Here is a 23,591-nt window from a genome sequence, read left to right as displayed (position 1 = left end):
GGTCTTGTTTGTTCTGGGCCTAACGCCATGGCTGTTACCTTATTCAGCACGTGGACCGGCCCTGCCTGGAGTCCGGCTCAGAGCATCTCCTCCGTCCTCATCTCCATCCAGTCTCTGATGACGGAGAACCCATATCACAATGAACCAGGCTTTGAGCAGGTAAGACTATACCTGGCGATGTGCCATCTGCTTCGGCATAACCTCTTCCCAACAATTATTAGACAAGCATTGGCAAATCCAATAGGCCATGCCTAGGTCAGAGCTATGGGATTAGCCAGTGTCTTTTAGCCATGTTGTACAGCAACCGTAGTAGCGTAACAGTCTACATAGTAGAGTGGAATTGACCAGCCCAAAGTAGGGCAGTTGTGGGTGTAACTAAAACGTCAATAGAGACTGCTGATAGCGTTATAGCTACATAAATAAGAAGCTGTATATCAGAGTTAAAAGAAATAGAGCATAGTGCATATCCAGGAATAACAATGAAACGCATATTAAAAAAATAAATGGTGCCATGCAAAAAGACGAGTAAGAACAAATATAGGTGGTCCATGCTCCAGAGAGGATCTAACACACAAAAGGAAGGGAAGCCTATGGGAACCAAGCAATTTAAAGATTGCAAACAAGAGTAACACTGAAAACTACTAATGGAGTGCTGTGGGCCGGTTAGAAGCCCATTGAATTGTAGGTGATGCCGCCAGCAGCACAGTGTGTGCACAGTGTAGGCAAGACCTAAAAATGCAGTCTTCTGACACAGACTAGAGACTGCTTCCATTTTGGAAACCTAGTTCTTTTAATGGCACTTTCGCATCCTTTTATGCTTTTCCCCCTCTTATTCCACGTGTTCAGTGACTGCTCTGTCTTTTGAGTAACCCACTGTGTAGACTTTTCTCTTATATAATATTCATCCCCATTTATGTGATCTGTGTTAAGTCTAGCATGGGGTCCTTTCACGTTCTTTTTTTTTTTTTTTTCTTTTCAGTAATCACTTTCATTTTCTACAGTGCCATAAGGGCTGTGACCATACCTGTTACAGAAAGGAATTATTGAGGGGCTGAGGGTCTCAATTTGTATTTTGTGTTTTGTAGGAGAGACACTGCGGAGATAGTAAAAATTACAATGAATGCATCCGACATGAAACCATCCGAGTAGCAGTGTGTGACATGCTGGAAGGAAAGTGCCTGTGCCCAGAAACCTTACGGTATGTAAGCGAGGCTGTGGACCTTTCTCAACCTGCAGCATGCTGTGGAGCTGTCGTGCATTCTGTTGGCTGAAAGAGAGGCCGGAATGACTGTCCTTAGACATTGTACCAAATTTGGGGTGGCACTGGTTAATGGTAACGGCATTTAGAAAGGAACTTGAGTTTAGGTATACAGTGGCGATGTGGAAGGGGTGGTGGGACAGACGAAAGTGGCATGGTAAGAATCGCTGCTCTCAGAAGAAGCTAATTGTTCTTGACTGGGTTGAGCAGAAAAGAAGTTTCCATTTGTGAAAGCTAGAGTTGAGCATCTTTAAACCTATTCGCCTCTGGTGACATTTCAGGAAAGGGGTTGGGGGGACTACATTTTGGGTTGATCTTGCTCCGTTTAGAATGAGGCGTAAACATGAAGGACAATATGAAGTTCTGCCATGTGCCTCATGAGGGCTTGAACTTCTCTGTATGCTTTCAGCTACAATCTTCATTTGTTATCATGAATAAGCAACATTTTCTCATTTCTGGTGCCCCCAGACTTGTTTTGCAGTGAAGCCTTTTAAAAACTCATCTTGTGCTTGGTGTGGAGCACAGCTGTTCTGTATTTCCACAGCTGCAGTTTTGGTTGCAGACTGGTATCCGTTTTTGTAGCGTACTGTTAGTATGTGCCCACTAGTGCTGGGACGTCTGTACCCCAATAGTAATTATACATGGTGTGATCTTATGCAGGGTTACCCCAGATAAAACTTTAGTGATAGTACGAGTTCAGCTGCTGTTCGGGCATCTAAACTGGGAAGATGCCCCCAGCTGTATTTCGTGTGGGCAGTGTGTGACTGCTAGATGACTCACCAGCTGTGTGATTCATTTTCAGTATATGGTAATGTGCTGAGACACTTTGTTTCCTGCAGGAGTGTGATGGAGAAATCTTTCATGGAGTATTACGATTTCTACGAAGTTGTGTGTAAGGACAGACTTCACCTACAAGGACAGAGCATGCAGGTACAAACACTCTGCTTAATGATGTTTACATATCTGTTCCATATGGTTCGCAACTGACTACTTGAAGTTTTAACTCTACTTCAGTGCAAAGCATTCGATGAGTTCACTTTCAGGATGTGACTGGAATGTTCTTAACGTCCCGCTTCATAATGTTTTCCTCCATAATTATTTATAATAAATGAAGGTGCTTTGTGTGCGGGTGCCCATACATCTGCATGAAAGTATTAGAAGGATGAAAGTGTCTTGGGCCATTTTTGATGTTAACGTCAAGTAGTGTGGAATAATTGCGCTCTGTTTATTTCCAGTGTTTGTAATTTGGAAGTCCCAGTCAGTACATGGGTCTGTTATTTTCTTCTGCTTAGTCACTACTCTTGTGGTATACCTGTCCTATGAAGTTGGTTACTGTTTATGCCCAGAGTACTATTACTTTGAAGTTTGAAGCATTCACCCTCTCAAGAAAACCACGACTTCATGGTACCAACTCTACCCCCTGATAAATGAAACCATCCCGCACAAATCCTGCTTTAGACTAACCATGCAAACACCAACCCCCTCTCAACTAAGGGAGCTAGTTTCCCTGAATTACATACTACATGCAGCACCTTGCCTTTTCAAGAGTTCTAAGAAAGATTAGTACATCATCCCAACCCTTAATAAACGACACCAGGTTCCAATAGAGGCCGTATCCTCTTCCAGACCAGCTGCATCGCTTACACTGGTAGACTGAACACCAGGGTCGGACCTCACTTTCCTTGAAGAAAATAGTCTCCCCAACTTATACATGTAGACCAAAGTACAAGAAAATCTTACTTGTAGGAGTCCATTAACTTGACTCAAAACTACCTTGCTCCTCACCTAAAGCATGGGTGCTTTGGTATTTAGCCAGTTAAAAAGCTAACCAACGCATTTGGCAGCCTAGTTTGGACCTAGCATTTGCACACAATATGGAAACTACAAAAATAGCATTGCAGCTATAGCCATGGTCAGATCACATCCTGATCAGCATCCTGCTCTCAAACATTTCATACCGACCTGTTCACAAAATAGCACAAACCTCTTCTGACCAAGTAGTACATAGATACTCTCATCAACAGAAAGGGACTCCGAGGTCACGTTCACTACCCTGCTTTACACTATAGCTACTACCATGGACAAGTTAATCACTGACAAACAGAATGGTCACAAAATCACTGGTATTGGGCAGTCTTCAATTCTGCTGTGTAGTCTACAGAGTTCTCATCCCGCCCGAACCCTAAAAAAAAACTCTATATAAAAACATTGCCAGAAATCTTCAGTGAGCCAACTTGCTCCCACTCTAAGAGAATGTTTAAACATGGAAGGCAGATCCCCGAATGCTTGGTATGATCACAGAACAAATCACCTCCATTCTAAAAATTTGGAAAACAAAACGCTTTAGGAGCTCATCTGCTCTCCTTTTTGCACTGTATATGGACCCATATTTACGTTATCTTAATTTTAATCCTAGTATTCCCCCTCTTTGTTCAAATGGGCTAGAAGTTAATGTGCTAGCGTATGCAGACGACGTCGCTATAATCACCACAGACCCATCTAAGGCAATGGGTGAGTTGGAGTTAGAGGCCCGTAAATTTGGCATAATATCTGGATATAAATTAAACAGCGCAAAAACGCAGATCATAAAAAATGCAATGGTCCAATGCAATGACCCAAGGGTGGTTTCTGCAGCAGTTTATTTAGGGGTTGAGATCTCGCCTAATCTTGATATTGTGGTAGAGCGTAACATCTCCCCTTTAATGAGGAAAGTAAGTTTAGAATTGACTAGAATAAACAATCTTAGACTCACGTTAGCGGGCCGCACTAATGTAATTAAAATGCTTATACTTCCCAAATTCCTTTACTTTTTCCGTACGATACCTCTTATGTTTGAGTCAATCTGGTTTAATAAGCTGGAGTCGATTCTAAATAAATTTATCTGGTCATATGGAAAGACTAGAAGGGCTTATAAGTTTATGACTTTACCAAGGGCTAGTGGAGGTTGGGGGGTTCCGGACTTTAGGTTATATTACTGGGCCTCTGTACTTCAATATACCCAGGGTTTGATGGGAGCAAGTGAAGCAGATTTGAATGTTAAATCCTTTTCAACTATGGTATATTCTCTTGTAATGGGTTCAGACACTGCAAATGCTTTCTTAAACTGCGTTGACTTTTCCTACTATAAACGCACGCGCTTTAAGACAGTTATTGCTGCGTATAACACCTGGTCAGCTGTAGCAAAAAGATGCGGATTGGGTAGATACAATAGATATACCAGATTATATAGGAATAAGACACTACCATCCTTAATTTTTAGGTCTCGCCTGTCGATGCGCATGCGCATCGAGCAAGGCGAGAGTATTGGCACTTATCCGCTCTTTATCCACACTGCAAGGAATCGTGGCGATTCCTTGCAGTGCACGAGAAATTTAAGCTCAATGCGCATGCGCATTGAGCTTAAATGCGCGTGCACATGCCCCCAGCCGCCTACTCTCTCTCACAGCCTCCCCCAGCTCCGCCCCCTCACTACTTGATTGCACGGCCGCTAGGCCGTGCCTCCCCTACTCTCCTCCCCCCTCCTCCTCTCCTCCCCTGCCTGCCTGCCGCTAGGCCGTGCCTCCCCTACTCTCCCCTCCTCCTCCTACTCTCCTCCCCTGCCTGCCGTGTCGCACCTCTCCCCTCTCCGCCCCCTCCCCTGCCCGCCCCCTCCCCTGCCCGCCGTGTTACGGTGAAAGGCTTGTTTCCGTTTGTCTCTCTCCTTTCAGGTATTCCCTTCCTGTATTCTTTTTCCTCGAGCTTTACAATATTTCTCCCAAGTGCCCCCACCTTCTACCTTTGTCCCTCAATTTAAACATTTTCCTTCGGCCTCCTTTTCAATTATGCTCCTCAATTTTCTGCCTTGAGGTTCAGTCGCCCCCTTCAATGGCCTTCCTCTCCTCGTCCTTCCTTCCTCTTGTCTCTCTCCTCCGTTCCCGGTTCCCACGCTGCCTGTCCCTGCCTCCTGCCTGTCTTTGGGGTCTCCGTCTTCTTTGGTTGTCCCTCCCCTTCCCGCCGTGTCGCATTTCTCCTCCCCCCTCCACTGGTCCCCGCAGCCTCCTCGAGTGAAGCCCCTGCCTGCGCCAGCCCTGCCCGTGAGTACCGCGTGCCTGCAGCAGCTCTCCGAATTCGACTGCCTCCTGCAGGCGACCCCTCCCTTACATGTTACTGCTCCATGTCTGTGACCGCATCGTTTCTCTCCTCCTGTGACTGCTCCTGCCTGCGATTGTTCGTTGACTGTAACTGGTCTCCAGTTGTGTGTGTGTGCGCTCTGTAACTGCTGCACACATGAGCCTGCTCCTGCGATTGCTTCCTGTCCGACTGTTTCTTGTGTTTGTTTAACAGTTTATTCTGACCAATTGATTTACAGTTCACATTCGGGATTTCACACGGTTTGCGAAGTTAGCTGGAAACTAAGTATATGCTGGGGCTTTGTCAGGTACATGCAAACGAGAGCAAACTTACTCAAACACAACTCCAGACCTTCCTGAAGTAAAATCCTTGTCTGACTGGCGCAGAGTTAAAAGAGGCGAACGCGCTGTCGTCGTTTGCGTTCCAACTTAAATATATCGCGCCAAAAGATTAAAAGCAAAGAAGAGCTCACTCACGCGCACACACGCAAATAGTTGTAACTTTTACAGCGCGTGCCTCTTGAATTTACGTAGCAAATCTCGCGTCATTGTTGATAAAAAAACACGTGCTCAATTATACTATATCCAATCCTGGCTGCCCCGCTACAGTATTTGCACTGAATTATTGCTCGCCCATGTCAGGCTTCGTTTAGCGCTTGCAAACGGATGTAGATTTAATATAATGTTACCCGTCTTCAGCCATGGTTCTTTCCTTCGCGTTTTGCCTCGTTGACTCTGCGAGAACCCCTTTAACTTCCACGGCTCAGAACCGGAACGCAGCAGCCAGTCGGATACCAAAAGCAAACGAAGCCATAATCGTTGTCGCCCCACCGTCGCTCTCTTCCACAGGTTTCCCATCTCTTCGGACATCCGCTTCCAGGAACATACAGTTTCCTCTTTTGGTCACCATATAGCAGTGGGAGTCTAATGCTAAGCCTGCCGCTGCGTTTGGGTTTGAAGTCGAGCAGGCTGTGATGTCCTCGCTTCCAGGCACTGTATCTGACCCTCGGGCGCTCTCTGCTAATAGCCAGTCAAGCCCCAGCACTGTCTGCTCTTATTTTTTTCTCACTCACCCTCACCCCCTCACTCACCCTCACCCCCTCACTCACCCTCACTCACCCTCACTCACTCACCCTCAACCCCTCACCCTCACTCACCCTCACTCACTCACCCTCACCCTCACTCACCCTCACTCACCCTCACTCACCCTCACTCACCCTCACCCTCACTCACCCTCACTCACCCTCAATCCCTCACCCTCACTCACCCTCACTCACCCTCAATCCCTCACTCACCCTCACTCACCCTCAATCCCTCACCCACACTCACCCTCAATCCCTCACCCTCACTCACCCTCAATCCCTCACCCTCACTCACCCTCACCCTCACTCACCCTCACCGTCACTCACCCTCACTCACCCTCACCATCACTCACCCTCACTCATCCTCACCCTCACTCACCCTCACTCACCCTCACTCACACTCACCCTCACTCACCCTTACTCACCCTCACCCTCAACCCCTCACCCTCACTCACCCTCACCATCACTCATCCTCACCCTCACTCACCCTCACTCACCCTCACCCACCCTCCCTCACCCTCAACCCCTCACCCTCACTCACTCACCCTCACTCACCCTCACTCACTCACCCTCAACCCCTCACCCTCACTCACCCTCACTCACCCTCAACCCCTCACCCTCACTCACCCTCACTCACTCACCCTCAACCCCTCACCCTCACTCACCCTCAACCCCTCACCCTCACTCACCCTCACTCACCCTCACTCACCCTCACTCACCCTCACTCACCCTCACTCACTCACTCACCCTCAACCCCTCACCCTCACTCACCCTCAACCCCTCACCCTCACTCACCCTCAACCCCTCACCCTCACTCATCCTCAATCCCTCACCCTCACTCACCCTCAACCCCTCACCCTCACTCACCCTCAATCCCTCACCCTCACTCCCTCACCCTCACTCACCCTCAACCCCTCACCCTCACTCACCCTCAACCCCTCAGCATCACCCTCACTCACCCTCACTCACCCTCAACCCCTCACCCCCTCACCCTCAACCTCACTCACCCTCAACACCTCACTCGCCCTCACCCTCACTCACCCTCACCCACCCTCACTCACCCTCACTCTCACTCACCCTCAACCCCTCACCCTCACTCACCCTCACTCACCCTCAACCCCTCACCCTCACCCACCCTCAACCCCTCACCCTAACTCACACTCACCCTCACCCTCACTCACCCTCACTCACCCTCAACCCCTCACCCTCACACAGTGCAATAGGTCTCGGAGCATTTGAGTTAGAGCTTTTAGAAATGTTTATGGCTTTTTTTTTTAATTCTTTAGCATTGGCTAAGGGAAACAAAAATGCTAAAGATTTACAAAAAAACCCATAAACAATTCTAAAAGCACTAACTCTAATGCTGCGAGACCTATTGCATTTCCAATGCTTGTTTCTGATGCAATAATGGCAGAATGGGATATGAAAGGAATCAAAAAAATAGGAGATTTGTTGGGTTTAGACGAAAAAATATTACAATTTTCAGATTTGATGTCAAAATATAATATAACGACATAGTTTTTTAAAGTATTTGCAGATTAGGAGTTTTTTTAGTAACAAAAAAGGAGGAGATGGCGGATTTGGTAAAAATAATATGTTGGAATCTATAGCAGGGCGGGGTGTGCTCTATTCGTTATTTTTATGCCAGTTTAGCAGAATTAAAGAAGGATGACACTGGAAAATTTGGTGATAAATGGGCAGGGAAATTAGGGATACAGAGCCAGTGTTTCTTGAACTCGCTGGAATTAGGATGCTCTGTTTTGCGCTCTGCCTCGCTCCAATCTCAACACTACAAAACTTTGTACCAACTCTACCATACACCGGATCGCATTGCACAGTGGGGTGCGACCACAGGGATTACCTGTTTTCGATGCAGTGCACCGGCAGCAGATAGCATTCACATTTTTGCGTTGTGTCCACAATTAAGCATTTTACTGAAGGGTATCGAAGAATTTATGGATCATACACTTGGTTTGAATGTGATTTTAACACCAACTATAATTATGTTGGGGGATATGATGGTGACTATTCTGAATTTTATTTTTAGCAATGGCGGTGTATAGGTTACTAATTGCTAGAGCTTGGCGGGATCCCTTACCTCCCACAACACAACAATGGATTGCTTTATTATTGAGGACTTTCAACCTCGAAAAGGGCGTATATGCTAGGAAAGGTAAAAGGGCAAGGAGATTGGTATGAAAATATGGGAACCAGTTTACCATTGGAAAGAGAGACTAAATGTAAACTGTGGATGATTTAACAATATTTTTTGTATTTTCCCTCTTATATGCTTTATCGGTTGTATGAAGGGAAAAAGATTTGTTTAATGATATATAGTTTTTCTTGACAGTAATTTTTTGTTTATATAATTTCTGTATAAATATTATGCATTTTTGTGTATGTTGTGTGCCAAAAAAAATTTTGTTTTATCTTACAATAAAAAATATTTTTAAAAAAGGAGCTCATCTGCTAATGACTTGTGGCTAAAAGGAAGGTCCACTAAACTTATGGCCAGGCCCACTAAAATATACGGCAGTGGAGGCCAAAATTATGAGCCACAGTCTTTGCCAGTTTTATCTTGCCATCATGTTTTAAAACACATGCTTATTAAGAGAGGCTCTGTAGTATAAGATAAACATCGTGAATAATAAAAGAACGTTGCCTCATTTTTTTACTATACTTAAATATGTACGGACTATTGTCTTCTGCAGATCGAGCCCTTTCCCACTTCATCAATTTGCGTCTTAATGTTGCTCAGGCACAAGTCTCACAATGCTAGTAGCAGTTTAATGCAGAAGACCAGCTAACCCTTGCAGATTGGCTCACAGTGTGTTACACAATGACTGCTGTTTAGTTTAATAACTTTTGATCTGTTTGAGGTGAAAACCACATTTTATATACTTGGCGGGGGGATATAATGTTTGAGGCACGTGTGCTGTAGATACACATGCTTTGCCTATTTCTGCCATTTAGTGTTGGGTCTGGATGTTTGCAAGCTGTTTTTCATCGATGAAGTCTTTTCCAGTCACAGGGCAAGGTGACTCCTCCTTTTGGTTACCAGCAAGACAGGAAAGGTCCAAGGATTCTAAGGTTTAAACAACGCTTTGATAAGCTGCTTTTGTAGGTAGATGGAGACTCACTCGAAGCTCTGGACCTCTTGAGCTTCATAAAGAGATACAAGTTTGAAAGGTGGAGAGTGTGTACTCCTTGAGAAATCACGATTGTACTAGTTTGGATTAATATCCATTCTTTCAAATCGTCATATAAAGGATAGAACTATCTCAGGTTGCAGTGTGACATCTTTATTATTTTTTTTGTGAAACATGGACAGCCGACACGTGTTTCGCCCCCTATTGGCAAGTTGCGCCGGGGCTTTCTCAAGGCTGTAAGGAAAGATAGATGGGTTATTTTAAAGTGTAACGAGATAACAAATGACCCCAAATCTGTCCTAGGTGCCATTCCAAATTCCCGTGCACCGATCTTCATAAGGTCTGTAACATTTATCTCTATGGAGAATAAAGAAGAAAACTGTGATGCGTGTCAGTCGTTCCATTCCAAAAAGACTCTTAGAGACTGGCGTGCTCGACGCAGAGACATGCAGCGACAGACTACAGATGACACTCCCAATACCTTTGGCGAACATGCCGAACAAAAAGAGATGGTTGCGGAGGAAGAGGCCTTTTCTGTCCAGGATTCAGATTCAGAGTTGGAGATTGAGCTTCAGTCACATCACATTCCATCTGCACAGGGTGCTGTGAGTAACAAAGCCCCTTTGCCCACCAAACCCACTCCGACCAAGCCATAGGCTACTGGGCCACCACTGCTGTCAGGCCATGGTAGGCACAGAGACTGATTCCAACGCCCCACCTTCGGGCTCGGCACCGAAACAAAGTCAAGCCTTCCAGTTCGGGATCGAACCGAAATGATAACCCCTCGATTCCAAAACATTCGGCATCGAAAGATAAAAAGAAAAATCCATCTTGGCGACTAACATTTCAGCACCAAAAGGGAAAGATGCTCTCTTCAAGCCACCGTAGCCGATTCCAGAGAAAATGCAGCACAAGCCGGATCCCAAACAAGACACTTCATATTAACCCTAAAACTGGACACATTACCACTACACCAGTGATACCACCTTCCAAAAGGAAAATAACTGATTATAGAATACCTCTGAAGAAGAAAAAGGACATAGCTACTATTCCTATTAACATTCCTCCCGCTACTCCACCCTCTTCACCAGTACCTGTCATACCAGTCTTAGACCCTTTATATCTTACACCTCCAGGGTCTCCTGATATAGATCCAGATATAGCTGATGAGGACAGTGATAATCAGATACCTGACCCATGGGATGACTATAACATAGATCCACCAGGGGACACAGATGCTGATCTATATGCAGCCAAACCATCCCCTCCTGATGATAATACATATCAGGAATTAATTGCTAGAGCTGCCATTTATCACGGGGTCACTTTACATAAAGAAGACCTAGAAGATTTCCTTTTTGAAACTTTAGGAAATACACACAGAACATCCCAATCTTTGCCCATGTTAAAGGGTATGATGAGGTATGCAGGCAAAATATTTAAGGATCCTGTTAGGTTCACCTAAGGCCAATAAAAATAAAGCCCCTCCATCTGACTCAGTCTTTATTAAGGGTCAGTTCACTCTAGATTCCTTAGTAGTTTCAAATGCACGTAAAAGAGCAAATTCACAAAGCTCAGGAGAGGAATCCCCTCCTTTATAAGGAATCAAAATTTATAGATGCTTCTGGAAAAAGAGTAGCCGCTCACTCAGCCAACCATTGGTGCATAGCGGACACTCAAAGGTTGTTGGCTAGGTATGATAGGGCAGAATAGGATGAGATGGAAGAATTACAATATCTTCCAGAAGAACACAGGGAAAAAAGGCCAAGAAATATTGCAAGAAGGCAAGCTTATTTCTTATTTGTCCTTTAGATGTGCTGTAGATGCTGCAGGTACTGCAGCTAGAGCACTCAACACCAGCATTTTATTAAGGAGACCTGCATGGCTCCAAATTTCTGGTTTCAAACCAGAAGTACAACAAACTATATTGAATGCACCATTTGAAAAGGAACACCTTTTTGGGCCTCCGATAGACCAATCACTAGAGAAAATGAAAAAAGACACAGGTGGCAAAGTCAGTGGGTGCCCTCTGCCTCCATCAGGCGTTCCTTTTGTCGCTCCTTCTACAGACGATGTCACAAAAATAACACCACAGATGCCAGCACACCTTCATTTAAAGCACAAGCACATTCTTCCCCCTCTAAAGGATTTCATAGAGGTGGATGCAGTGGTAACAATTTCAAAGAAAGAGGTAAAGGAACAGCCTCACATATCCCACCCTCTTCTAACAGTGACTTGATCTCCATTCCCCTGAACATTCATCACCTGTAGGGGGAAGATTACATTAATTTTTACCCATTTGGCAGTCAATAACAGACAAATGGGCACTGGATATTATCCAACATGGTTATTGCCTGGAATTCACAAGCATCCCTCCCAACATCACCCCTCGTATTCACAAAATGTCTTTCAAAACAAGAGGTACAGGCCCTTCTAACAAAAAGAACTAAAGACCTCATTTCATTACAACAACGAACAGGAGTATATTCACTATACTTCCTAATTACCAAAAAAGACGGTTCGTTAAGACCAGTATTGGATCTCAGACCTTTAAACCTATACATATTACCAGAACACTTCCACATGGTCACTCTAAAACAAGTACTTCCACTTTTGCGGCAAGGAGACTTTATGTCCACCCTTGACTTAAAGGACGCATACTTTCATATACCCATTCAACCAGCACATCGCAAATACCTCAGATTTGTGATAGGAAAAAATAATTATCAGTTCAACTTGCTGCCGTTCGCAGTAACAACTGCTCCCAAAGTATTTACCTAGTGCTTAGCAGTAGTAGCAGCACATCTAAGACAACAAATACATGTCTTCCCATACTTAGTTGATTGGCTCTTAAAATCCAACACACATCTCAAGTGTGTTCATCACACTCAAATACCATCAACCTTCTACATCAGTTGGGATTCACAGTCAATATACAAAAATCCCATCTTCAACCCAATCAAACATATCTAGGAGCCATTCTAAACCCTCACATTGCTCTAGCATATCGCAATACAATCTAGATTCCGCATTTACAGACTCACTAGTTTCAAGCCAACCAGTATCTCTCAGCCAGAACATTCATGCAGCTACTAGGAATGGTCTCATACATTGCTATAGTGCCTCATGCGAGATTAAACATGTGCCCTCTACAAGAATGCTTAGTACGTCAGTGGAATCTATCACATGGTCAACTGACAGATCTAGTGTTGGTAGACGGCTGCACTCATCACTCTCTGCAGTAGTGGACCACACGAAATTTGTCAAGAGTAACCGTTCATCAACCCTATTCCACAAGTTGCCCTCACAGGGGGGAGGGGGACACTTTACTACACTTAACAGGTCATGGTTTTTGGAACTCCAAACAGAACTATCACATCAACTACCTAGAGCAGCAAGCAGTTCAACTAGCGTTGAAAGCGTTTCTACCTCACCTGGTAAAGAAAGTTGTCTTAATCCAGACAGCCAATACATACAAAAAGAGGGAGGGGGACACTACAACTGTCTCGCCTCTCTGACCATTTGGTCAATTCATTACAAAATCCAACTACTAATGGACCACCTTCCAGGCACAGACAACATCTTTGCCAATCTCCTCAGCAGAAAGAAACAACAAATACACAAATGGGAACTTCACCCACACGTTCTCCTTCTGTACTTTAAAAAATGGGGATTTTCACAAATAGACCTCTTTGCCACAGCACAGAACTCAAAATGCCCAGACTTCAGCTCCAGATTCCCACTCCCTCCATCCAAAGGCAGTTCTCTATGGATGAAGTGGTCAGAGATATTTGATTACGCTTTTCCGCCTCTCCCTCTCCTTCCATTTCTGGTTTGGAAACCCAGGCAGACATCTCTCACACTAATTCCCGTAGCTCCCACATGGGCTCATCAGCCCTGGATCACAACACTGTTGGAATTGCCAGAGGTTCCACATGAGAAGCTTCACATAACACCAGCTTTTCCCACACAGAACAGTGGACAAATCAGACCTCCAAATCCTAAAGACCTCAATCTTGCGATTTGACTCCTGAAGTCAGTTTGGTTATCTAAACCACCACCAGATTGCATGACAATCCTTAGAGAAGCGAGAAAACCTACCATTACAGCTTGTTATGCGGCAAAGTGGAAAATATTAATCAGATATTGTAGTAATAATTCAATTGATTCGCTAAATGCATCTATACAAAATATTATTGGTTATCTTTTGCATCTACAACAGGCAGGTTTAGCCTACACATCTATTCAACTACACCTTACAGCAGTAGCTGTGTATCTCCAAAACAGACAGCATTTATCTTTATTCAAAGTACCTGTCATCAAAGCCTTTATGGAAGGCCTTAAAAGAATTAACCCACCCAGGGTACCTGCTGCACCTATCTGGAACCTTAACATAGTTCTTAAGACTCATGGGCCTACCTTTTGAACCATCACACAATTGTGAATTACAATTTCTTTGATGGAAGGTTGTCTTCTTAATAGCAATCACATCAACAAGACGTGTTAGTGAGTTACACGCATTAACCTATCAAGAACCCTTCTTTCAAATTCACAAAGATAGAATAGTTATTTGTACAAATCTAAAATGTATTTCAAAAGTTCTCTGCTTTTCATATTAACCAATCGGTTGAGTTACCTGTGTTCTTTCCTCAACCTGATTCAGTAGCAGAAAGAGCTCTACACACACTTGATGTTAAAAGAGCACTATTATACTACATTGATAGGACACAAGATTTTCGCAAAACAACTTTTTGTTGCCTTTGCTCCACCTTATAAAGGAAAACCGATCTCAAAATCCAGTATTTCAAGATAGATTGTCAAATGTATTCAAACATGCTATTTTAAAGCTAAATATTTTTTATGTATCATGTTTTAAATGAGTTTTGGATGCTGTATAACTTTTATGGTTTTCTAAATGCAAAACCGAATAAAGGTGTTTAAAAAAGCTAATATAACTTTAACAGGACCTCCTGGAGCACATTCAACTCGCAAAATAGGAGCATCAATGGCTGTTTTAGGTAATATTCCCATAGCTGATATATGTAAGGCAGCTACATGGTCCACACCACACACATTTACAAAACATTGTGTGGATGTATTAGCACGTTAACAGGCTAATGTAGGACAATCAGTGCTAAAAACACTTTTTCAAACAACAGCAACTTCCGCAAGATAGGCATCGCTTTGGGAGAAGTACTGCTGTACAGTCTATGCAAAGCATATGTATCTACAGCACACATACCTCGAATGGATTGTTACCCTGTAGACATCAGTTCTTGGCATGTAGATTCGCATGTGCCATCCCCCGACACCTATGGTTGTTGCAGTTATTACTATTGGCATTATATAGGCATGGACATCACTACACTCTCCATTCTCACCCTCTTGTGGGAAAACAATATAACAATGGAGACAATGCCATGCGCACTATCACCGAAAGGAGGAGTCTACTTGCCTTGTGACTGGAAAAGAAGTCTTCAAAGAAAAACAACTTGCAAACATCCGGACGCAAAACTAGATGGCAGAAGTATGCAAGGCATGTGAATCTACAGCTCTACATGCCAAGAACAGATGCTTACAGGGTTAGTAACATATCCTCAATTTAAAAAGGGGCATGAAACTTTTGTGTGCTTATAATATGATCATTAGGTAATATTCCTTATGGAAATCTGAAGTTTGGCGATCTCAAGGCTGTTGTGCACATGCTGCTATATCATGTGCTCCTGAGACCACCCAAGAGGATTCATTAAAGAAAGTATTGGCATAAAGTAGCTATCAAGCAGTAACTTTGAGAACCTACTGCCACACAACTGGTGAAGGATTGTGCACTGATGGCTTTTGCCTTTGAACCCAAAAATAATTAGCAACGCATTCCAGGATAACTAGTTAGAAAGTTTGAATGCAAGTGTCCCTTTTTAGGTCTCGGCCTCTGTAGCACTGCGTAAGCAGTGGGCAGAGTCTGAGATTTTTTTTTGGGCTACAGTGGGGCTTGAACCCGCCCCTCTTCTCCATTGGCTGGCTTCCTAAACGGAGGCCAGCCATTGGAGGAGAGTGGCAGTCACTCTGTTCAAGCCCTGTCTTTTTGCGATTCGGGGGCGTGTTTTTTTGCAGTTTTTAAGCCGTGATGTCATCCGTCACTCAGCTGCTAAAAACACGCCCCGAATCGCGAAAATGTTGTAGCTTAGCAGCAGCCATTTCAGGCCGACCGCCGCCGGAAGAAGTCTGTTGGACCTGGCCTCGTGGCGTGGTTCCCCCCGATCCTCATCACCCCATTAGCTCAGCCCTGCACCCAGAAATCCCTGGTCGTCCTATCCATGTCCGCCCAAACGCCGACGACCAGCCTCGGCATACACCCGTACCTTCCCCGGCCCTGCACACCAGTCCCTGCATGGCCCCATAGGACCACCAGCAGCCATTTTCCCTTCTCCCTGGGCCTAGCATGACCCCCAGCCCCGGCGACACTCAGGCTCCAGACACGCCAGGCCCTGCTGGGAGGGTGAGGGCTCCCCGAGTGAGATAAGACAGGGAGTTTCGATTAGACCTCCGGCCTCGCTTGAGAGACTGGTTTCTGTCACACCTCTGGCCATCCCCTGGGAGCCGGTTTCGATCACACCTCTGGCCTCCCCGAGTGCTGGCTCCAAACCCTGCTGGGCGTCTGGGAATTCCCGGACGCAGCCTCAAAGAGAACAAACGGCCAACCGCCAGACCTCAGCAACGACCAGCCCACAAGGCCTAAGACCTCCGCCTGCGAGGGTCTGGACATCAAAGGGCCACTGGACTATATCAAGGCTTGCCCAAGAACTAGCGGGCAGTTGTATCCTGGACAAGAAAGCCCTGCTGATCTGATCGCGGCTGACCCTTGGGGAAAACTGAACATTGGAACTCTTCAAGCCTTGCTGACGCTGTTTCGGCTCTTCCTCGTACCTACGGGACCGGAACATCGGAGCCCTGCTGACCTCGTCGCGGCTCGATCTTGAACCTCAAAGATCTGCCTCGAACATCCCGAGCCCTGCTGACGTGGTTGCGGCTCCTCAAGAACTAACTACGGAACCGAGCCCTGCTGACTTCGTCGCGGCTCGAGGAGTACTCTGGTCTGGCTAGACCATCGACGCTACCAACACGAACTGAGTCAACCTGAAGTGAGTAGGACATCCAGTACGACTATCATCCCCCGTATCCCCCCGGCTCGAGGATTGAGAGCTGTGCGCAGGGTACGCATCGTACTGATCAAACCACTAAGACTGTCCCGCTTCCCCATTACCCAATTCTCTGAGACTTTACGATCCCTCGATCGCCTGTAAATAGGAGTGCTGATTTCTTTTCCTGTTCAAAAAGAACGTGTTACTGAAAACCTACAGTGTGGTGTCCGTTCGTAAGTGTGGTATGATCTCAGTGTGTACGATTCATTACTCTTAAGTCCTCCCGGGTGGGGACCTCTCGTCCAGGCTCGGCAATATTGGCGGGAGAGGTGGGTCACGGAGCAGTCGGGTAGACATAACTTGACCTCTGGGGCCGCCCCTTCTAACATTGGTGGCAAGCGACGGGATAAGAGCCTACGTCTAGTAATCGTACAGTAAAGCCACTGACACACCTCCTGAACGAAGAACAACCATGAGTCTCACCGGAACAAGCGAAAAGACCACATTCCAAAAGGACCTGCTGCAAGATTATACACACCGAGAACTCAAACAATTCTGCAAAGACTTCCACATCGCTACCACTGGATTGAGTACCAAAGACTACTACCAGAAAGACCTAGCGGCCTGGGTAGATGCCGGGGCCCGCATCCCCGCGACAGGAGATGGCATGCAGGAAGAGACACCGATAGATGCCAACGGCCAGGAAGAAGAGGGAGCCGACTCCCTGACACGAAATACCAGCGCGGAGAAGGTTCTGACGATAGAAGAAATGACAGACCGAGAACGCAACAGAAACCACGAGCTAGAACGGTCACGCCTTAAAATAGGAGAACTTAAGTTAGCTGAAAAGAAACTGGCCGTAGAACAATTACGGCTGCAAGGAGAACTGGAAGAGAAGAAGCTCCAGAGGGAGCATGAAGGAAAGAAACTCCAGCTTGAACATGAGGGCAGCTTAAAGGAACTAGAACTCAAGGCCAGAAACGAAGCAGCCCGACCCCCGGGGAACAGAAGTCCCTGCCCCGGCCGAAGCTAAAGTGCATATACCAAAGGATGTCGTGAAAGAATATTACAAGGGAGACGACATCCAGCAATGGTTCAAGGCGTATGAGGTCGCCATGACCTCCCATCGAGTACCTGAAAAGGATTGGGGGCCGGATTATGGGGTCGCTTCCTCAGTGAGGGGAGAGACACCATGCTGGACCTGCCCACCACCGTCATGAACTCCTACCCCTATATGAAGGACGCCCTACTATCTCGATATGGGCTCACCCCCGAGATGTACCGGCAACGATTCAGAGACTGCAAGAAGATCCCGGGCACCACTTGGGTGGAATACGTGGATTTCTACAGCCGGGCCTTGGAAGGGTGGATCAAGGGCAGTAAGGTTACCACCTTTGAAGGACTCATTGATCTCATTGCCTATGAACACCTGTCCAACAACTGCTTTGTAGAACCGAGACGGCACCTACTGGACAGCAAATTGACCGACCCCCGGAAGCTGGCTGTTGAGGCCGATCGATGGGTGAGCACCAGAGTCCCACGGGGTCCCCTGGGGGATTATGGCTGAAACAAGCAAGGGTCTCCCCACCAGAAGGGCCAGGGTAGACAGGGGACCCCAGACAGGGCCTCTCCGAAGCCTCCCCCAGAAACCAGTCCGGGACCGCTCCTCCTGCCACGAGGGCAGGGTTCCCCCCAGCTAAACAGGGACCTAGAATAAGCACAGGCTGCTACCGATGTCAACAGACAGGGCATTATGCCAGTGACCCTAACTGCCCCATGCTCAGAAAACCCGCTGCTGCGAGCCCCCCGTGCGCCAGCTAGCCACAGTAGCACTAGAAGAGGGAGAAGATGCGGAGGGGTTGGAACCAGCAGCCATGACCTTAGTATCCCTGGGGGATAGAGAGATTGTTCCCAGAGCTCTCCTGCCCGATAACACTGAAAAGTACCGACAGCAGGTTACCGTCAACGGACACCGCAAAGGGGCCCTCCGAGACACAGGGGCCAGCATTACTGCAGTAAGGGGGCACCTAGTTACTGAAGACCAAATTATACCCCACGCCTCCTGCAGGGTGATATCAGCTGACTACTCCGGCCACACCTGCCGAATAGCTCAGGTCTCATTCGAGTGGGAGGGCGTCTCCGGGGAATTACGAGTAGCAGTCCGCACCGACATGCCTGTGGACTGTCTACTGGGTAACGACCTGGAGAGCTCCCCGTGGAAGCAGGTAGAGCGGAGAACTCACCTAGAGATGGTGGGCCTGCCCGAGTGGGCCTGCGTAAACACGCCATCCATGACCGCCCGAGGGGGTGGAACCCGAGAACCCTCGCCCTTTCCCCGCCAATCCGGAGGGCAGCAGGCGAACCGAAGGCCTAGATCTTCTTCCTGGCGAGAGCAGTAACCCCGGCCCGGGTTTTCCGGGCCCTGCCGGTGAATCCACCCCGAACCCGGACGACCTCCCTGAGCTAGCCCAGTGGCGCCAGGAGGGGGGGGGGGGGCGCCTCTCGAAGAATTCTGCCTGGAACAGACCTCCTGTCCCTCTCTAGTGGGGCCGCGGCAGCAGGCCGCCGGTGACCAGTCCGGCTCCCACCACGTATATTGGGAAAACGGCCTCCTGTATAGCGAGCAAAAGTCCGCCGAACTAGGGTCAGCCCGGGTGCTGGTGGTACCCCTACGTTTCCGCGGCTTTCTCCTGAACCTCGCCCATGATGTGCTCTTGGCGGGACACTTGGGACAAGACAAAACGTACCACCGTCTGGTCACACATTTCTACTGGCCCCACATGCGCTCCGATGTGGAGGCCCACTGTAAGTCCTGCCCCACATGTCAGGCCAGCGGAAAGAGCGGCGGGAGGCGCAAAGCTCCCCTCCAACCCTTCCCCGTGGTCAGTACCCCCTTTGAACGGGTGGGAATAAACATTGTGGGGCCCCTTGACCCCCCGACCTCCTTAGGCCACCGTTTCATCCTGGTCCTGGTAGACCATGCCACCCGATATCCCGAGGCTATTCCGCTTCGAACGGTGACGGCCCCCGTAGTGGGGCGGGCCCTCATGGGGATCTTCTCCCGGGTGGGATTCCCGCGAGAAGTGATCGACCGAGGGAAGAACTTCATCCCCAAGAACATGAAGTCCCTCTGGCAAAAGTGTGGGGTGACGTACAAGTTCACCACCCCATACCATCCCCAAGGTAACGGCCTGCTTGAGTGGTTCAACCACACCCTCAAGGGAATGATTATGGGTCTCGAGGAGCCCCTGATGCGCAAATGGAACGTCCTTCTTCCCTGCCTCCTATTCGCATACCGAGAAGTTCCCCAGAAGTCCTTGGGGTTTAGCCCTTTCAAGCTGCTATATGGAGACTCCGTGCGGGGGCCCCTCAGCCTGGTTAAGGAAGGATGGGATACGGCGTCTCTGGACCCCCTCCAGATGTATTTCGATACATTCTGGCCCTCCGAAACCAGACTCTGAAGTTCTGACCCTTGGGGAAAACTGAACATTGGAACTCTTCGAGCCCTGCTGACGCTGTTGCGGCTCTTCCTTGTACCTACGGAACCGGAACATCGGAGCCCTGCTGACCTTGTCGCGGCTCGATCTTGAACCTCAAAGATCTGCATCGAACATCCCGAGCCCTGCTGGCTTCGTCGCGGCTCGAGAAGTACTCTGGTCTGGCTAGACCATCGACGCTACCAACACGAACTGAGTCAACCTGAAGTGAGTAGGACATCCAGTACGACTATCATCCCCTGTATCCCCCCGGCTCGAGGATTGAGAGCTGTGCGCAGGGTACGCATCGTACTGACCAAACCACTAAGACTGTCCCGCTTCCCCGTTACCCGAATCTCTGAGACTTTACGATCCCTCGATCGCCTGTAAATAAGAGTGCTGATTTCTTTTCCTGTTCATAAAGAACGTGTTACTGAAAACCTACAGTGTGGTGTCCGTTCGTAAGAGTGGTGTGATCTCAGTGTGTACGATTCATTAGTGTGTGTGCGTGGCTCTGCGTGTGTGCGTGGCTCTGCGTGTGTGCGCGGCTCTGCATGTGTGCGCGGCTCTGCGTGTGTGCGCGCGGCTCTGCGTGTGTGCGCGCGGCTCTGCGTGTGTGCGCGCGGCTCTGCGTGTGTGCGCGCGGCTCTGCGTGTGTGCGCGCGGCTCTGCGTGTGTGCGCGCGGCTCTGCGTGTGTGCGCGTGGCTCTGCGTGTGTGCGCGTGGCTCTGCGTGTGTGCGCGTGGCTCTGCGTGTGTGCGCGTGGCTCTGCGTGTGTGCGCGTGGCTCTGCGTGTGTGCGCGCGCGGCTCTGCGTGTGTGCGCGCGCGGCTCTGCGCGTGTGCGCGCGCGGCTCTGCGTGTGTGCCTCTGCGTGTGTGCCTCTGCGTGTGTGCCTCTGCGTGTGTGTGTGCGCGCGTCTGCGTGTGTGTGTGCGCGTGGCTCTGCGTGTGTGTGCGCGTGGCTCTGCGTGTGTGTGCGCGTGGCTCTGCGTGTGTGTGTGCGCGCGTGGCTCTGCGTGTGTGTGTGCGCGCGTGGCTCTGCGTGTGTGCGCGCGTAGCTCTGGGTGTGTGCGCGCGGCTCTGGGTGTGTGCGCGCGGCTCTGGGTGTGTGCGCACGGCTCTGGGTGTGTGCGCACGGCTCTGGGTGCATGTGCGCGCGGCTCTGTGTGCGTGGCTTTGTGTGTGTGGCTTTGTGTGTTTGTGTGCATTCACTTTAGCATCAAATAGAACATAAAGCACACAACCAGTAACTACTGGTAAAGGTTAAGTACCATCTACGCAGTCCTAACCATCTTAGGAACAGGTCACGCAGGGAACCAGGACCTCACTAGCACCACCTGTACTAGCAAGAAAACAACCACCTAAGTATCACAATACCTGTAGGGGTATAAGCATAGGAACATAACGCATGACGCCTAAAATACATTCAGCGGTGTAAGAGCAAGACACATGATGCATAAAAACATTCAGCGGTGTAGAACAAGAACAATTGCGCACAAATCACCTTTAGGCAGGAACACCCAGAACTGTCCCAAATGTCAGGGGCCTAAACGTGGCAGTTGCCCACAAAGTGCTGGGCAACTGGTGAAAATGGTGAGGACAACGTTGGAGCCTTCCAGGCCCTGAACAAATAAAATGTCCCCCTGAGCCTCTCAGGGCTCTACACAAATGACTGGCCCTCCTGAGCCTCTCAGGGCTCGTAAAACCACTGTGCCCCCTTGAGCCTGTGTGGCTCGCCAAACCGAGAAATGCCGCCTGGAGCCCTCTTGGCTCTGAGAACAACTGTGGCAGGGGGCGGCCCTCGAGTGGAGCCTTGAAGCGCTCCCAACAAACAATGCCCCCACGAGCCTCTCTGGGCCCGTCACTATCGTTGGAGTCCCTCCCGGGGGACTCGAAATAAAAACAAATGGGCCCGAGCCTCTCGGGCTCTTAATGAGGAAATCCCCCCCCCCTGAGCCTTTCAGGCTCGCGCACCAAATGCGGCCGTTGTTGGAGTCCCCCTCCTGGGGACTCGTGGACACCAAGAGCCTCTTGGGGCTCAGAAATATAAAACGGAGCCCCCGCCCAGCCCTTCGCACTCACCGGGCTTCGGTGGGAGATCTCCACTCTGGCTGCCGGGACTCTCTGGCGGGGAGTCCTTCGCGCAGGAACCCAGTGGGGTTCCCCGTTCACTCACCGGTGACTGCGGAGGCTGTGGACGGAGAGCTCCCGCTCCTCGGGACTCTCCGACGCTGCGGCCGGACTCCTCTCTCCCCGGGGCTCTCTCTTCACATGGGAGCCCCGGCAGGCAGCTTCAGACTTCCTCTTCTTCCGGGCTGACCTGCGAGGGCAGGACTTCCGGTCCTGGCCCCTAGAGCTTCCGGGTCGCCGCGGGCAGTGCGGCGGCCCTTCTCAGGCAGGCAGGCAGGCAATGATTCAACCGAGGGGTTGGCTCCCTCGAGTTGACCAACAAAACGAGGCAAATCAATGCCGGGTGGGCACCGGCTTTCCCAAATGAACACTCCAATCGAGGCATAAAAGCGCTCCTAAGCGCTGGGGGAAGAAATATCCGCGCGCCCAGCGCTATAAGCAAGATGAAGCGCTCCTTAGCGCTAAGGGGGAAAGCAAAGCGCTCTCGGCGCTAGAATAGCAATTTAAAGCGCCATCAAGAGCTGGGGGCCGAAATCAAGCGCTCCCAGGCGCCTGGCAAAGTCCAGCAAAGTCCTTAGGTAGGCAGGGGAGCAAGGCTGGGGCCAGAGCCAGCTCACTGGGTCTCCAGGCAGGGAGACAATCCAAGTGGCTGTCCTCCTGCCCAGCAACAGCAGCAGCCCCCTCAGGATCCTGGAAGAGAACAGATTGTGTGGGGACACAGCCCCATTTTTATACACCACATTCCTTTGTCTGTAGGTGCAGGGTGGGGGAGAAACCAGTCGCAGCTGGTTTTGGAGCACCCTTGATATGCTCATCACCTCACTCTATTCACTGGCAGGGCTAGGGTCATCAGTCGCACCACAGAGGGCGGAGCCAGCATTTTCTGGGGAAAACCCAGCCTCATTCAGGACATAGGTACACTCCTCCCCAGCCATCAGCATGCTAATCTCCACACTCACCACCCGGCAGACCCATCATGACTCATGGAGCCTGGCATCCCAGCCAGCTCCAGCCAATCACACGCCAGCACATACACAGCCATGTCTAGAAGTGGCACTTCCGCACAAGACACACTCATGCCACATACATCATTGCGAGGCATTCAATCACCCAAGTTCGCTCATACCAAACTTGAGCATGCACGCCTCACGCATCAGGGACACAGACATTCCCCATGCATTCCTATGGGAGGGCAGGCCAACCTCACTCCATGCACTCAGAGTGCGCACGCACTTTCCACTGGGACAC

The 23,591-nt window shown here is 48.8% G+C and overlaps 1 protein-coding gene across 2 annotated transcripts in view; it reads left to right on the top strand.

Moving 5' to 3' along the window:
* Positions 1-23,591, top strand: part of UBE2Z (ubiquitin conjugating enzyme E2 Z) — a 92,213-nt gene that overhangs the window by 56,310 nt on the left and 12,312 nt on the right. For both annotated transcript variants that reach the window (XM_086924242.1, XM_086924243.1), the window contains 3 exons: positions 48-159; positions 1,086-1,198; positions 2,098-2,188. In XM_086924242.1, coding sequence (XP_086780368.1) covers positions 48-159; positions 1,086-1,198; positions 2,098-2,188 — 316 coding nt within the window. The remainder of the gene's footprint in view (positions 1-47; positions 160-1,085; positions 1,199-2,097; positions 2,189-23,591) is intronic.

This window comes from Lissotriton vulgaris, chromosome 5 (genome assembly GCF_964263255.1).
Source record: "Lissotriton vulgaris chromosome 5, aLisVul1.2, whole genome shotgun sequence".
Classification (NCBI taxonomy): domain Eukaryota; kingdom Metazoa; phylum Chordata; class Amphibia; order Caudata; family Salamandridae; genus Lissotriton; species Lissotriton vulgaris.
The sequence above is the reverse complement of the archived record's forward strand: the minus strand, read 5'-3'. Positions and strand labels throughout refer to the sequence as shown.